At 42.3% G+C, this 16,232-nt stretch overlaps 1 protein-coding gene across 1 annotated transcript in view; it reads right to left on the bottom strand.

Annotated features, from left to right (window-relative positions):
• Positions 1 to 2,808: 2,808 nt before the first annotated feature.
• The window catches only part of LOC109874670 (sodium/potassium-transporting ATPase subunit alpha-2), a 30,301-nt gene continuing 16,877 nt past the window's right edge, over positions 2,809 to 16,232 (bottom strand). The window contains exons 11-24 of the mRNA XM_031810496.1: positions 16,051 to 16,185; positions 15,739 to 15,818; positions 12,809 to 12,918; positions 12,390 to 12,565; positions 10,662 to 10,798; positions 10,047 to 10,197; positions 8,701 to 8,869; positions 8,323 to 8,477; positions 7,479 to 7,602; positions 6,915 to 7,060; positions 6,136 to 6,266; positions 5,595 to 5,696; positions 4,585 to 4,676; positions 2,809 to 4,274 (exon numbers count right to left, since the gene is read on the bottom strand). Coding sequence (XP_031666356.1) covers positions 4,246 to 4,274; positions 4,585 to 4,676; positions 5,595 to 5,696; positions 6,136 to 6,266; positions 6,915 to 7,060; positions 7,479 to 7,602; positions 8,323 to 8,477; positions 8,701 to 8,869; positions 10,047 to 10,197; positions 10,662 to 10,798; positions 12,390 to 12,565; positions 12,809 to 12,918; positions 15,739 to 15,818; positions 16,051 to 16,185 — 1,737 coding nt within the window. The 3' untranslated portion in view covers positions 2,809 to 4,245. The remainder of the gene's footprint in view (positions 4,275 to 4,584; positions 4,677 to 5,594; positions 5,697 to 6,135; positions 6,267 to 6,914; positions 7,061 to 7,478; positions 7,603 to 8,322; positions 8,478 to 8,700; positions 8,870 to 10,046; positions 10,198 to 10,661; positions 10,799 to 12,389; positions 12,566 to 12,808; positions 12,919 to 15,738; positions 15,819 to 16,050; positions 16,186 to 16,232) is intronic.

The raw sequence follows: 16,232 nt of genomic DNA, 5'->3' as shown, positions 1-16,232 counted from the left end.
TTTATTTAACTAGGCAAGTCAGTTAAGAACAAATTCTTATTTTCAATGACAGCCTAGGAACAGAGAGTTAACTACCTTGTTCAGGGGCAGAACGACAGATTTTACCTTGTCAGCTTGGGGATTCCATCTTGCAAACTTTCGGTTACTAGTCCCCAACGCTCTAACCACTAGGCTACCTGCCTCCCCAATTGTGGTACGGTTCTAGCAACATAAATCCCTCTACTTTCATATCTCATCAAAATAATTTCACAAATGCTAAATACAATGCATACACTGTTTATAGTGGAATATATCACAGTTGCAAGCAACAGTATTTTTCAGTGACAACACAGGTGTTCGGAGACGCATATAGCTAATTAGCACAGGTACAGTGCATTCGGAAAGTATTCAGACCCCTTGACTTTTTCCACATTTTGTTACGTTACAGCCTAAAACGGATTAAATTAAAAAAATGTACTCATTAATATACACACAATACCCCATAATTACAAAGCAAAAAAGGTTTTTCGGCATTTTTGAAAATGTATACAAAATTAAAACAGAAATACCTTATTTACATAAGTATTCAGGCCCTTTGCTATGAGACTCGAAATTGAGCCCATTGATCATTCTTGAGATATTCATACAACTTGATTGGAGTCCACCTGTGGTACATTCAATTGATTGGACATGATTTGGAAAGGCACACACCTATCTACAGTGTATATAAGACCCCACAGTAGACAGTGTATGTCAGAGCAAAAACCAAGACATGAGGTCGAAGGAATTGTCCGTAGAGCTCCGAGACAAGATTGTATCGAGGCACAGATCTGGGGAAGGGTAACAAAACATTTCTGCAGCATTGAAGGTCCCCAAGAACACAGTGGCCTCCATCATTTTTAAATGGAAGAGGTTTGGAACCACCAAGACACTTCCTAGAGCTGGCCACCAGGCCAAACTGAGCAATCAGGGGAGAAGGGACTTGGTCAGGGTGGTGAGCAAGAACCCGATGGTCACTCTGACAGAGCTCCTGATTTCCTCTGTGGAGATGAGAGAACCTTCCAGAAGGACAACCATCTCTGCAGCACTCCACCAATCAGGCGTTTATGGTAGAATTGTCAGAAACTTCCCAAATACAGGTGTGCCCAGCCTGTAATATCATACCCAACAAGACACAAGGTTGTAATCGTTGCCAAAGGTGATTCAACAGAGTACTGAGTAAAGGGTCTGAACACTTATGTAAATATGATATTTCCATTATTTATTATACATTTGCAAAATGTTTTTTCTTTGTAATTGAGGTATTGTGTGTAGATTGACGAAGGAACAAAAAACAACAATAATTTAATCAAATGTAGAAAAAGGATTTAACATAACAAAATGTGGAAAAATTTAAGGGATACTGAATACTGAATACTTTCCGAATGCAGTGTAGTCCACTCTGTCTTCTATAAACAAGCGCTGTAACATCCGAATGCAGTGTAGTCCACTCTGTCTTCTATAAACAAGCGCTGTAACATCCAAATGCAGTGTAGTCCACTCTGTCTTCTATAAACAAGCGCTGTAACATCCGAATGCAGTGTAGTCCACTCTGTCTTCTATAAACAAGCGCTGTAACATCCGAATGCAGTGTAGTCCACTCTGTCTTCTATAAACAAGCGCTGTAACATCCGAATGCAGTGTAGTCCACTCTGTCTTCTATAAACAAGCGCTGTAACACCTGAATGCAGTGTTGTCCACTCTGTCTTCCATAAACAAGCGCTGTAACATCCAGATGCAGTGTTGTCCACTCTGTCTTCCATAAACAAGCGCTGTAACACCTGAATGCAGTGTTGTCCACTCTGTCTTCCATAAACAAGCGCTGTAACATCCGGATGCAGTGTAGTCCACTCTGTCTTCTATAAACAAGCGCTGTAACATCCGAATGCAGTGTAGTCCACTCTGTCTTCTATAAACAAGCGCTGTAACATCCGAATGCAGTGTTGTCCACTCTGTCTTCCATAAACAAGCGCTGTAACATCCAGATGCAGTGTTGTCCACTCTGTCTTCCATAAACAAGCGCTGTAACACCTGAATGCAGTGTTGTCCACTCTGTCTTCCATAAACAAGCGCTGTAACATCCGAATGCAGTGTAGTCCACTCTGTCTTCCATAAACAAGCGCTGTAACATCCGAATGCAGTGTAGTCCACTCTGTCTTCTATAAACAAGCGCTGTAACATCCGAATGCAGTGTAGTCCACTCTGTCTTCTATAAACAAGCGCTGTAACACCTGAATGCAGTGTTGTCCACTCTGTCTTCCATAAACAAGCGCTGTAACATCCAGATGCAGTGTTGTCCACTCTGTCTTCCATAAACAAGCGCTGTAACACCTGAATGCAGTGTTGTCCACTCTGTCTTCCATAAACAAGCGCTGTAACATCCGGATGCAGTGTTGTCCACTCTGTCTTCCATAAACAAGCGCTGTAACATCCGGATGCAGTGTTGTCCACTCTGTCTTCCATAAACAAGCGCTTTAACATGGAGATATATGACCGTATGGGAACACTAACCCAATAAAGGTGTGTATCAATTTAACCTTGAGTTTAAATTATTATTATTTTTCTCCCTCATGTTAAAGATAAGGTCCTTCTGCTTCCTAAACCATATGTCAAAAGATGTGTATTAATGTTTAGACAGAGCGACGCTGCTCAGAGAGTCATGATCAAGGGCCAAGGTTATACAGGCTGTATATTGACCTAGGTAGTGGATGCGCTTATCATTAATAATACTAATGTTGTAATAATATATTTGGGAATAGGTTACAAGAAAGGACAAACATCATCAACCGCTTCGTTCAGATTAACTTTATTTCATATCGAGACACATTTCAGAGCAATTTATTTTCACACAACACCCCATCTGTCATTTTGTGTGTCCCAATGGCACCCTATAGTCCCTGTATAGAGCACTACTTTGACCAGTGCCCATATGGCTCTGGTCAAAAGTAGTGCACTGTGTATGGAATAGGGTGCCATTTGGAACGGAACCTACAGGACTGATGATTGATGCAATTCATGTTTAGCTTTTGAAGTACATTTTATTTGGTGAAGCAAAAAACAATTTATGGTGCATTTGTATGCTACAGCCGTTTTGCAACATCTTGTATGCTACAGCCGTTTTGCAACATTTTGTTTGTTTAACATTTGGGTTTTGGAAAGTCCTTCCAGTGTAGTTATTGTCAAAACTCAGTAATATCAATCACAATTACAGGCTTTCTTTGCAGCGGTATCCTCTATGATAACAGAATGGTGTACTGATCCGTGCAATAACAGACCAATTGTCTGACAGACAAACACAAAGCACGCACACATACTGTAAAAACACACATACTCTGAGTATACAAAACATTATGAACACCTGCTCTTTCCATGACATAGAATGACGAGGTGAATCCATGTTAAAGCTATGATCCCTTATTAATGTCACTTGTTGAATTGACTTCAATCCGTGTAGATGAAGGGGAGGAGATGGGTTAAAGAACGATTGTTAAGCCTGGAGACATTTGAGACATGGATTGTGTATGTGCCTTTCAGAGGGTGAATGGTCAAGACAAAATATCTAAGTTCCTTTGAATGGGGTATGGTAGTAGGTGCCAGGTCCACCGGTTTGTGTCAAGAACTGCAACGCTGCTGGGTTTTTCACGCTCAACAGTTTCCTGTGTGTATCAAGAATGTTCTACCACTCAAAGGACATCCAGCCAACTTGACACAACTGTGGGAAGCATTGGAGTCAACATGGGCCAGCATCCCTGTGGAACGCGTTCGACACCTTGTAGAGTCCATAACCCTGACAAATTGAGGCTGTTCTGAGTGCAAAAGGGGGTGCAACTCAATATTAGGAAGGTGTTCCTAATGTTTTGTACACTTAGTGTACACACACACACACACACACACACACACACACACACACACACACACACACACACACACACACACACACACACACACACACACACACACACACACACACACACACACACACACACACACACACACACACACTAGCAGCAGTTACAGTGGTAATATACATTTATTTTCAGTGGTAATGTGGGCTGATTTTCTGATTTACTGATTACGTAGGCTTGTTTGTTATTTTCAAAGACAAAATACAAATTGTAAGGTAGTTTTGCTGTTCTTTGGTTAGCTAGACCTTGCAAACACACGTACTCACTCATTCACATACATACACACAGAAATTCAATCTTAACAATAACACATTTCTGAACGTTAGTAATATGTCTCCAGTTCCACCCAACCTATAACAGAGAAAGATTAAAATGAGTCAGACAAGAATGATTGGATTAGTCATCATTACATAGTCTTCCTCTCAGTGCTTTAATATGACAAAACCCTTTTAACGCAGTGACTCTCTGATCCCCAGCACATCAATATGATTATTAACATGACTGATTAACATGAGCAAATAACTGTCACGATGAATGATCTTTTGTGAATCTCTCTATTAGTCTCTTCCTTACAGAACAGACACTCAGTGACAGACAACTGGCATCTTCTGTGACTCTCTCTATGTCATTCTATGTCATTCTATGTCACCATGTCACCCACCTCCAGGATACCTCCTGATGATGAGCTTGCGGACCTCATCGTATATGAAGATGAGGAGACTGTAGGGGAGGGCACAGAACCACCAGGAGACCCTGAAGGAGAGAGAGGGAGAGAGAGACAGAGAGGTGGAGAGAGGCAGAGAGGGAGAGAGAGACAGAGAGGTGGAGAGAGGCAGAGAGGGAGAAAGAGACAGAGAGGGAGACAGAGCGGGAGAGAGAGACAGAGAGGGAGAGAGAGACAGAGAGGGAGAGAGAGACAGAGAGGGAAAGAGAGAGGGAGAGAGAGACAGAGAGGGAGAGAGAGACAGAGAGGGAAAGAGAGAGGGAGAGAGAGACAGAGAGGGAGAGAGAGACAGAGAGGGAGACAGCGGGAGAGAGAGACAGAGAGGGAGAGAGAGACAGAGAGGGAGAGAGAGAGACCGAGGGAGAGAGAGACAGAGAGGGAGAAAGAGACAGAGAGGGAGAAAGAGACGGAGAGGGAGAGAGAGACAGAGAGGGAGAGAGAGACAGAGAGGGAAAGAGAGAGTGAGAGAGAGACAGAGAGGGAGAGAGAGACAGAGAGGGAAAGAGAGAGGGAGAGAGAGACAGAGAGGGAGAAAGAGACAGAGACAGAGAGGGAGACAGAGCGGGAGAGAGAGACAGAGAGGGAGAGAGAGACAGAGAGGGAGAGAGAGACAGAGAGGGAGAGAGAGAGACAGAGAGGGAAAGAGAGAGATAAATAAGGGAGGAGTGTTTGATGGAGTTCATTGTAAAATCTATTCAGGTTCATTCTGAATCCTTGAGATGATAAGAGGGTGTGATCTGAGCAAGGCGTGTGAGGGACTTGTTTTAGGAGTGTTTAGGGTGTTGCAGAGTGGAGACGTGTGTCGTACTGACTTCAGAGGATACAGTTAATTGTAAAATCCACGTATGAGAAAAGCGTGCGAGGGACTTGGGGGTAGAATTAAAGGCAAGGGGTTGGGATGTCGGGGATGGGATGTCCTTGTGTTTAGGGTGGTGTGTGGTACTGACTTCAGAGGATACATGCGGAGGGCGATGTCCATTCCTGGGCAGTAGGATAAAAATGCAGCCAAAGCAGTCTCAGCAAACAGGCCAAAGATCAGGATACGATTCCTATTGAGGAAATGGAGATGGGAGAGTTTAGATTTTTAACAAATTCAAATATATATACATAGTTTTTTATTTAACCTTTATTTAACTAGGCAAGTCAGTTAAGAACAAATTCTTATTTACAATGACGGCCTACACCGGACAAACCCAGACGACGCTGGGCCAATTGTGCGCCGCCCTATGGGACTTCCAATCACGGCCGGTTGTGATACAACCTGGACAAACACAGTACATACTTATACAAAGTTTTAAAAAATCCTATTCCCTAATATACAACAGTACACTACTTTTTATCAGAGTCCATTGGGCAGTGCACTACTTTTGATCAGAGTCCATTGGGCAGTGCACTACTTTTGATCAGAGTCCATTGGGCAGTGCACTACTTTTGATCAGAGTCCAATGGGCAGTGCACTAGTGTGCCATTTGAGACTTTTCCACCCACTTCATGCCCTGCTGAAAGACAGAGTTCCTCCTGGTCTTGCAGATAATCACGTCGGCCCATTGCACCACCACGATGCTCACAAAGAACGAGGTGTGACACGTGAACTCAATAATCTTCCGCTGCTCGTAGGTCTGTGAAAGGAACACACGTCTTAGTGTACTTACAATTGAAAACCTGTTGTAGTTGTGAATAAAAAGCAACACTGTTGATGCTTCCAACAGTTTACATTTTTTATTGACTACACTTTTGTATTTTGTATTTTTATTGATGACAGTAGTATGTCAAGGTGTGTGAGTTTATGTTCTAAAAAACACTGCTGTGGATCTGATAAATATAGCTACTGACTATATGGATGTGTTAAACCCACTCAGTCTCACCCACTGCTGTGGATCTGATAAATATAGCTACTGACTATATGGATGTGTTAAACCCACTCAGTCTCACCCACTGCTGTGGATCTGATAAATATAGCTACTGACTATATGGATGTGTTAAACCCACTCAGTCTCACCCACTGCTGTGGATCTGATAAATATAGCTACTGACTATATGGATGTGTTAAACCCACTCAGTCTCACCCACTGCTGTGGATCTGATAAATATAGCTACTGACTATATGGATGTGTTAAACCCACTCAGTCTCACCCATTGCTGTGGATCTGATAAATATAGCTACTGACTATATGGATGTGTTAAACCCACTCAGTCTCACCCACTGCTGTGGATCTGATAAATATAGCTACTGACTATATGGATGTGTTAAACCCACTCAGTCTCACCCATTGCTGTCCATAGCTGTCCTCCACCTCGTTGTTGGCACGGTCGTCCCATTTCAGACGGATGCCCAGCAGGGTCTCTGGCCAAAAGCCATTCTCAGCCAGAATCACAAAGTAGGTGAAAAAACCAGCCAGAGCCTGAATCATACCTGGAGAGAGAGAGAGAGACAAGTCCATCAGGAAAATATAATACCTGTTTCAATAACTGGCATGAACAACAGAGGGCAAAAAGACAATGTGTAAAAAGACAATGTACGTCCCAAGTTGGCAACCTATTCTCTTTTTGGCGCACTACTTTTGACCACTACCCCTATGGGCCCTGGTCAAAAGTAGTGCACTATATAGGGAATAGTATACAATTTGGAACATGCCCAAAAATAATTTGTTACAGTACAGTACTTGTGTACAACCATTGATGTGTGCTTTATTTCTGAGGTGGACAGACACAAGGCTAGCATCCCACATGGAGCTTTATTCCCTATATATTGCACTACTTTTGACCAGGGCCCATAATAGCGTTCCATTTTAGGACACAGAAACATGGATGAGCCTGTCAGGTATTCTGACCTATCTGTCCGTAGGCCATGCTGATCAGTCTGTCGTTCACCAGCTTGTCTGTCTTTGGGCACCTGGGCTGACGTTTCATAATGTCACTCTCAGCCGTCTCATAGGCCAATGAGATGGCAGGAACCTGTAACCAGAGATAGGGGTGTGAGGAGAGGGAGTTAAAGAAGAGAGATGGAGAGAGAGAGAGAAAGAGAGAGAGAGAGACAGAGAGAGAGAGAGAGAAAGAGAGAGAGGGGGAATTTTTAGACAATGTATGACAGACAGAACAATGTGACAAAGTTACACGTTTCGTAATAAGAAAAGGCCTTGACTATTGGTTGAAGGTATTACCAGTGAGGCAACAACGGGGCGATGTGTGAGTTGAAGTGGAAAATGGACATAACCCAGTGTGAGACTAGAGTCCTCACAGCAGTGGTTACAAATCCAGTTTGCTTTACAAGATTGAGTAGCTCTCACCCTGACCCAGGGCAGGGTAGTGGTGAGTTATAGATTGAAAGGTAATGTACGATCAAGCTGAGAGAATGTCTGCTTGTGACTGAGTGTCGAGGAGCAGAAATATGACCTGTGCATATAAAGTGAAAAAGGGAAACCTGCACTCACTGAAATAGTCTTTAAGATGTAATGTTCTTTAGCAGCAGAAGAAAAGCTCAAACAAATGGACTGCTAAAGAACATTACAACTTAAAGGGACCGATTAAGTTGTCCTGGACTAAAAACCACTTTAATGGTGATCCTCCATTGAGCTTTTACGTCCAGGAATAATGCTTCATCTGTGTCCGGGAAACCGCCCCAAAGACTTTCAGTGTGTGGGTTTTCCTTTTCCAGTCAGTATAGCGGATCCTCACCATGTCTGTGCCCAAGTCGATACAGAGGATGGTGACGGTGCCCAGGGGCAGGGGAATGCTGGCAATGATGAAGAGGAGGAAGGGGCTGATCTCTGGAATGTTACTTGTCAGTGTGTAGGCGATAGACTTCTTCAAGTTATCAAAGATCAGACGACCTGTTTGGAATTGAAGAAGAACAGATAGATTACGTTTTTCCTTCCTTCCTTCCTTCCTTCCTTCCTTCCTTCCTTCCTTCCTTCCTTCCTTCCTTCCTTCCTTCCTTCCTTCCTTCCTTCCTTCCTTCCTTCCTTCCTTCCTTCCTTCCTTCCTTACCTTCCTTCCTTCCTTCCTTCCTTCCTTCCTTCCTTACCTTCCTTCCTTCCTTCCTTCCTTCCTTACCTTCCTCCACTCCAGTGACAATAGAGGCGAAATTGTCATCCAGGAGGATCATGTCTGCAGCCTGCTTGGAGACGTCAGACCCAGCAATCCCCATAGCAACCCCAATGTCAGCCTTCTTCAGGGCCGGCGAGTCGTTCACTCCGTCCCCAGTAACCGCCACGATTGCCCCCTAGAACAAGAGAATTCAGAGTCAGTAAATAAGACCAGACACCAGTCTCAACGTCAACAGTGAAGAGGCGACTCCGGGATGCTGGCCTTCTAGGCAGAGTTGCAAAGAAATAGCCATATCTCAGACTGGCCAATAAAGATAAAAGATTATGATGGGCAAAAGAACACAGACACTGGACAAAGGAACTCTGCCTAGAAGGCCAGCATCCCGGAGTCGCCTCTTCACTGTTGACGTTGAGAATGGTGTTATGCAGTTACTATTTAATGAAGCTGCCAGTTGAGGACTTGTGAGGCGTCTGTTTCTCAAACAAGACCCTCTAATGTACTTGTCCTCTTGCTCAGTTGTGCACCGGGGCCTCCCACTCCTCTTTCTATTCTGGTTAGAGCCAGTTTGCGCTGTTCTGTGAAGGGAGTAGTACACAGCATTGTACAAGATCTTCAGTTTCTTGACAATTTCTCGCATGGAATAGCCTTCATTTCTCAGAACAAGAATAGACTGACGAGTTTCAGAAGAAAGTTATTTGTTTCTGGCCATTTTGAGCCTGTAATCAAACCCACAAATGCTGATGGTCCAGATACTCAACTAATCTAAAGAAGGCCAGTTTTATTGCTTCTTTATTCAGGACAACAGTTATCAGCTGTGCTAACATAATTGCTAAAGGGTTATCTAATGATCAATTAGCCTAAAATGATCAACTTGGATTAGCTAACACAACGTGCCATTGGAACACAGGAGTGATGATTGCTGATAATGGGCCTCTGTAAGCCTATGTAGATATTCCATTAAAAAATCTGCCGTTTCCAGCTACAATAGTCATTTACAACATTAACAATGTCTACACTGTATTTCTGGTCAATTTGATGTTATTTTAATGGACAAAAAAAGGTGCTTTTCTTTCAAAAACAAAGACATTTCTAAGTGACCCTAAACTTTTGAACAGTAGTGTAAGTTTTATGGAATGACAATTTTGGGGCAATTTTCCCATCAAATATTTTTCTCTAGGGATAATAGCTTCCCAGTATCTAACTCTGAACAGGAGAATAGATTGAGAATCCCTGACTCATGCTTTAATTATAGAGACTCAAACACACACACCCGCACACACACTAGCGCACACACACACACACACACACACACACACACAAGCGCACACACACACACACACACATCCTTTCACCGTTCTCTGGCAGCCCTCTACGATGATGAGTTTCTGCTGAGGTGATGTGCGGGCGAACACTATCTCAGTGTGGTTCCTGAGTAGGTCATCCAGGTACTCTGCGCTCATGTCCTTCAGGTCCCCTCCATGCACCACACAGGCCTTTGCATCCCTGGAAGAGACACACAGACACCAGCCCCCAGTGAAAAACCATACAAATACACAGATACACACACACGGGCGCGAACAGTCACACACACAAGCTCTCCTCTCACATATGCACGGAAGCACGCACATACACACACACACACACAGGCACACACACACTCTCTGGGAGAGAGATGCAGATACAAGCCAACAGTGGGGGGGGGGGGGGGGGGTTTGTTTAGTTTATTTAAAAATGTAAAACAAGGTACACATATAACATTATGCACATGATTAAGAATAATCTAGGATAAGCACAGAAAAGTAAACAGTTTACTTCCTTCATGGTCGCATTTGTCAAGTTTGTCATATGTGTCACGGTAAAAAAACAGAAGCAACAATGTAATGACATATTAGAACAACACACGCACGCAGACCTGGAAAGTCATACATACACACAGCGCACACACACACGCACGCATGCACAAACACCTGGGGTTGACTTGACTCAGGGGAATATTCAGTCTTTCAGCGATGTCCTCCACAGTCTCGTTGCCCTCGGAGATGATACCCACGCCTTTAGCGATGGCTTTGGCAGTGATGGGATGGTCGCCAGTCACCATGATGACCTGACGGCATAGAGAATCATAAACATCATATGTCATCTATACCTGTCACCGTGACAACCTGAAAGCATAGAGAATAATAAACATCATCACAACTATAAACACATCATATGTCATCTATACCTGTCACCGTGACGACCTGACAGCATAGAGAATCATAAACATCATCACAACTATAAACACATCATGTCATCTATACCTGTCACCGTGACAACCTGACGGCATAGAGAATCATAAACAGCATATGTCATCTATACCTGTCACCGTGACAACCTGACGCATAGAGAATCATAAACATCATATGTCATCTATACCTGTCACCGTGACAACCTGACGCATAGAGAATCATAAACATCATATGTCATCTATACCTGTCACCGTGACAACCTGACAGCATAGAGAATCATAAACATCATCACAACTATAAACACATCATATGTCATATGTACCTGTCACCACATGAACTGTACTTCTGCTTGTTCCTTGTTTTGCTCATTTATAGACTTGCAGGAGATTTTAGATATATATATATATATATATAGTATGTCATTTCCATTTTCATTTTACTCTAGTAACTTTCAAAATGCCCAAGTTTTCCAGAATTTCCATTTGGAGGATTCCCAAATGTCCTAATTACCCCCTACTGTTTCCAAGAATCTTCCAACCATGATTTCTGGAAAAACTGGGACTTTGGGAAAGTTCAATTTTTTTGTGATTGTTGGATTGGTTAATTGATTGATTGGTTGGTTGATGAATTTATTCGTTAGTTGGTTGGATGGTTGGTTGATTTATTGATTAGTCAGTTAGTTGGTTGGTTTATTCACTGATTAGTTAGTTGGTGGTTTGGTTGATTGATTCATTTATTTGTTAGTTGGTTGGCTGGTTGGTTGATTGATTTATTGATTAGTTAGTTAGTTGGTTGGTTGTTTAATTGATTTGTTGGTTGGTTGATTCATTGATAAGTTAGTTTGTTGGTTGGTTTATTCACTGATTAGTTAGTTCGTTGGTTGGTTGATTAATTGATTAGTTTGTTGGTTGGTTGATTAATTGATTAGTTAGTTGGCTGGTTGGTTGGTTGGTTGGTTGATTAATTGAATAGTTAGTTTGTTGGTTGATTAATAGATTTTTTGGTTGGTTGGTGAATTGATTAATTAGTTGGTTGTTAGTTGATTAATTGATTAGTTGGTTGGTTGATTCATTAATTAGTTAGTTAGTTAGTTCGTTGTTGGTTGATTCATTGATTAGATGGTTTGTTGATCAAATGGTTTGTCGGTTGGTTGAATGGTTTGTTGGTTGGTTTATTGATTAGGTGGTTGGTTGAATGGTTTGTTGGTTGGTTTATTGATTAGGTGGTTGGTTGAATGGTTTGATGGTTGGTTTATTGATTAGGTGGTTGGTTGAATGGTTTGTTGGTTGGTTTATTGATTAGGTGGTTGGTTGAATGGTTTGTTGGTTGGTTTATTGATTAGGTGGTTGGTTGAATGGTTTGTTGGTTGGTTCATTGATTAGGTGGTTGGTTGAATGGTTTGTTGGTTGGTTCATTGATTAGGTGGTTGGTTGAATGGTTTGTTGGTTGGTCTATTGTGCCACTCACCTTAATCCCTGCGGAGCGGCATTTCCCCACAGCGTCAGGGACGGCGGCGCGAGGAGGGTCGATCATGGACATGAGACCAACGAAACACAGCCCTTTTATAGGGAAGTTGACTTCCTCACAGTCAAAGGAGAACCCCCGAGGGAACTGGGCCGGAGACAGTGGCAAGTGGCAGAACCCTGATGGAGAGAGAAACACAACAAACAGACAGGAACTCTTATTTTTGTAATTTTTGGGTGGAAGGAGATCAAGGTTCTGATGTTCTTTTGTATTTTATTGAGTGTTTATGTTGGGACAGATATAAGGAACAGATCAGGAGATGGGATGTGAAGAGGAAAGGCACAGATAATAGCCAGGTGTGGTCCGGATATAGCAAACATAATGCCGTTTTGGACTCAACCTGTGTGCTGTAGTGCACGAACCTAGAACTCTCTCTCCCAGCCCTCCCAGCTCCATGTAGGCACTCTGGAAAGCTTCGTTCCAGTTGGCGTCCATTGGAACCTCCTGGCCGTGGATCAAGATGGTGCTGCACCTGAGAGACGCACAACAGCGGTTATTATTCACCTGTTGCTGTCAGTCAGTGAGATACAGTCCCTTCAGAAAGCATTCATTCCTGTTGACTCATTCATTCCTGTTGACTCATTCATTCCTGTTGACTCATTCATTTCTGTTGACTCATTCATTCCTGTTGACTCATTCATTCCTGTTGACTCATTCATTCCTGTTGACTCATTCATTCCTGTTGACTCATTCATTCCTGTTGACTCATTCATTCCTGTTGACTCATTCATTCCTGTTGACTCATTCATTCCTGTTGATTCATTCCCATCTAAACACAATACCCCATAATGACAAAGTGAAAACATGTTTTTAGAAATGCTAGCAAATTTTATGAAAATGAAATACAGAAAGATATAATTTACATAAATATTCAAACACCTGTGTCAAAATATGTTAGAATCACCTTAGGCAGCGATAACAATCTAAGAGCTTTGCACGCATATTTGCACATTACTATAAAAAAAAATATTCAGGCTCTGTCAAGATGGATGTTGATCATTGCTAGACAGCCATTTTAAAGTCTTGAAGGTGAATTCATCTCCCAGGGCCTGTTGAAAAGCAGACTGAACCAGCTTCTCCTCTAGGATTTTGACTGTGCTCCATTCCTTTTCTTTTTATCCTAAAAAACTCCCTATTCATTGTCGATGTCAAGCACACCCATAACATGATGCAGCCACCACCATGCTTGACAATATGAGTGGTACTCAGTGATGTGTTGTGTTGGATTTGCCCCAAACATAATTCTTTGTATTCAGGACATAAAGTTAATTTCTTTGCCACATTTTTTGCAGTTTTACTTTAGTGCCTTATTGCAAACAGGATGCATGTTTTGGAATATTTTTATTCTGTACAGGCTTCCTTCTCTGTCAGTCAGTTAGGTTAGTATTGTGGAGTAACTACAATGTTGTGGATCCATCCTCTGTTTTCTCCTATCACAGCCATTAAAGTCTGTAACTGTTTTAAAGACACAATTGACCTCATGCTGAAATCCCTGAGCGGTTTCCTTCCTCTCCGGCAACTGAGTTTGGAAGGACGCCTGTATCTTTGTAGTGACTGGGTGCATTAATACACCATCCAAAGTGTCATTAATAACTTCACCATGCTCAAAGGGATATTAAATGTTTGCTTTTTTTAGTTTTACCCATCTACCAATGGGTGGCCTTTACGAGGTAATGGAAAACCTCCCTTGTCTTTGTAGCTGAATCTGTGTTTGAAATTCACTGCTCGACTGCGGGACCTTACAGATAATTGTATGTGTGGGGTACAGAGGTAGTCATTCAAAAATCATGTTAAACACTATTATTGCACACAGAGTGAGTCCACGCAATTTATTAAGCCCATTTTTACTCCTGAACTTATTTAGGCTTGCCATAACTAAGGGGTTGAATACCTATTGACTCAAGACATTTCAGCTTTTCATTTAGTATTATCTTATAAACATTTCTAAAAACATACATTGAACAATTCTCCTTTGCCAAGATAATCCATCCCCCTGACAGGTGTGGCATATCAAGAAACTGATTAAATAGCATGATCATTACACAGGTGCACCTTGTGCTGGGGACAAAAAAAAGGCCAGTGTAAAATGTGCAGTTTTGTCACACAACATAATATCACAGATATATAGTTTTTATGGAGCGTACAATTGACAGATAATTGAATGTTCATTTTTCCACATCAGCCCAGGACCTCCACATCTGGCTTCTTAACCTGCGGGATCATCTGAGACCAGCCACCCAGACAGCTGATGAAACTGTGGGTTTGCCAACTGAAGAATTTCTGTACAAACTGTCAGGAACCGTCTCAGGGAAGATCATCCACGTGGTCGTCATCCACGTGGTCGTCATCCTCACCAGGGTTTTGACCTGACTGCAGTTCGGCGTTGTAACCGACTTCAGTGGGAAAATGCTCCCCTTTGATGGCCACTGGCACGCTGGAGAAGAGTGCTATTCAATGAGTCCCGGTTTCAACTGTACCGGACAGATGGCAGACAGCATGTGTGTCGTGTTATTTGCTGATGTCAGCAATGTGAACAGGGTGCCCCATGGTGGCGGTGGGGTTATGGTATGGGCAGGCATAAGCTACTGACAATGAACACAATACGACAGCGTGTTCCAGTTCCCGCCAACATCCAGCAACTTCGCACAGCCATTGAAGAGGATTGGGACAACATTCCACAGGCCACAATCAACAGCCTGATCAAGTCAATGCGAAGGAGATGAGTAGCGCTGCATGAGGCAAATGGTGATCACACCAGATACTGACTGGTTTTCTGATCCACGTCCCTACCTGTTTCATATCTGTATTCCCAGTCATGTGAAGTCCATGGATTAGGACCTAATGAATTCATTTAAATTGACTGATTTACTTAAATGAACTGTAACTCGGAAAAATCTTTGAAATTGTTGCATGTTGCGTTTATATATATTTCGGTGTAATTCCATTACGAGGTATTGTGTGTAGACCAATCACACATTATATTCATTTAATCCATTTTAGATTCAGGTGGTAACACAACAAAATGTGGAAAAAGTCAAAGGGATATGAATTGTTTCTGTAGGCTGATCTGCCAGCTGATCACTGTAAGGTTGTATTCAGGTCATGTGACAAATAAAATATGTATCTACCATAGAATTGGATAGAGGGCACCTCTATGTAACTTTGGCATAATGGTTTCTTTGACAGCATGAGCAGCACCATTGAGCACTATATCCAAATATCTCTATCCAACTCTTTGGTATCTACACATTGAGAGACACATTGGTTAGTCAGGTTTGATGTAAATAAATACCTGTCCAATATTCTTTCAGGTGCTCCCTTCATAACGAGTAGGTGGCCATTTTCATTGTCCTCTTGTTCATGAATGGATAGCTTTAAAAGGAGAGAGAGATGGTAGAAGACAAGAGTATATATTAGTGGGAAGTGGTTTTTACATTTTCAACTTTTTATCTTTGCTGTCATTACATATTTGGTGGTTCAATGGACTTGGAGCGTTCTGTATGTGTTTGCTTTTTTACAACAAATAAATAAATGTTGGTTTATGCAATTGTTTCTTTGATGTATATGTTTGTGTAGTAAATGGTTGTAGGGTGTAATTATATACCTGGTACTTGTTGGTTGAGTTGAAGGGTATCTCTCCCACCTTGGCGTTTCTTTCTCTCATGGAACGGACACACCCACAGGAGAGCTGAATACATTTCAACAGAGCAGATTCCGACGCATCGCCCGCAGTGTCCCTCTAAGAAACGCACAGCATCAAACAGTCAGGAGGAGACCGTCTGTTCA

The sequence above is a fragment of the Oncorhynchus kisutch genome, linkage group LG30 (genome assembly GCF_002021735.2).
Source record: "Oncorhynchus kisutch isolate 150728-3 linkage group LG30, Okis_V2, whole genome shotgun sequence".
Lineage (NCBI taxonomy): Eukaryota > Metazoa > Chordata > Actinopteri > Salmoniformes > Salmonidae > Oncorhynchus > Oncorhynchus kisutch.
The sequence above is the reverse complement of the archived record's forward strand: the minus strand, read 5'-3'. Positions and strand labels throughout refer to the sequence as shown.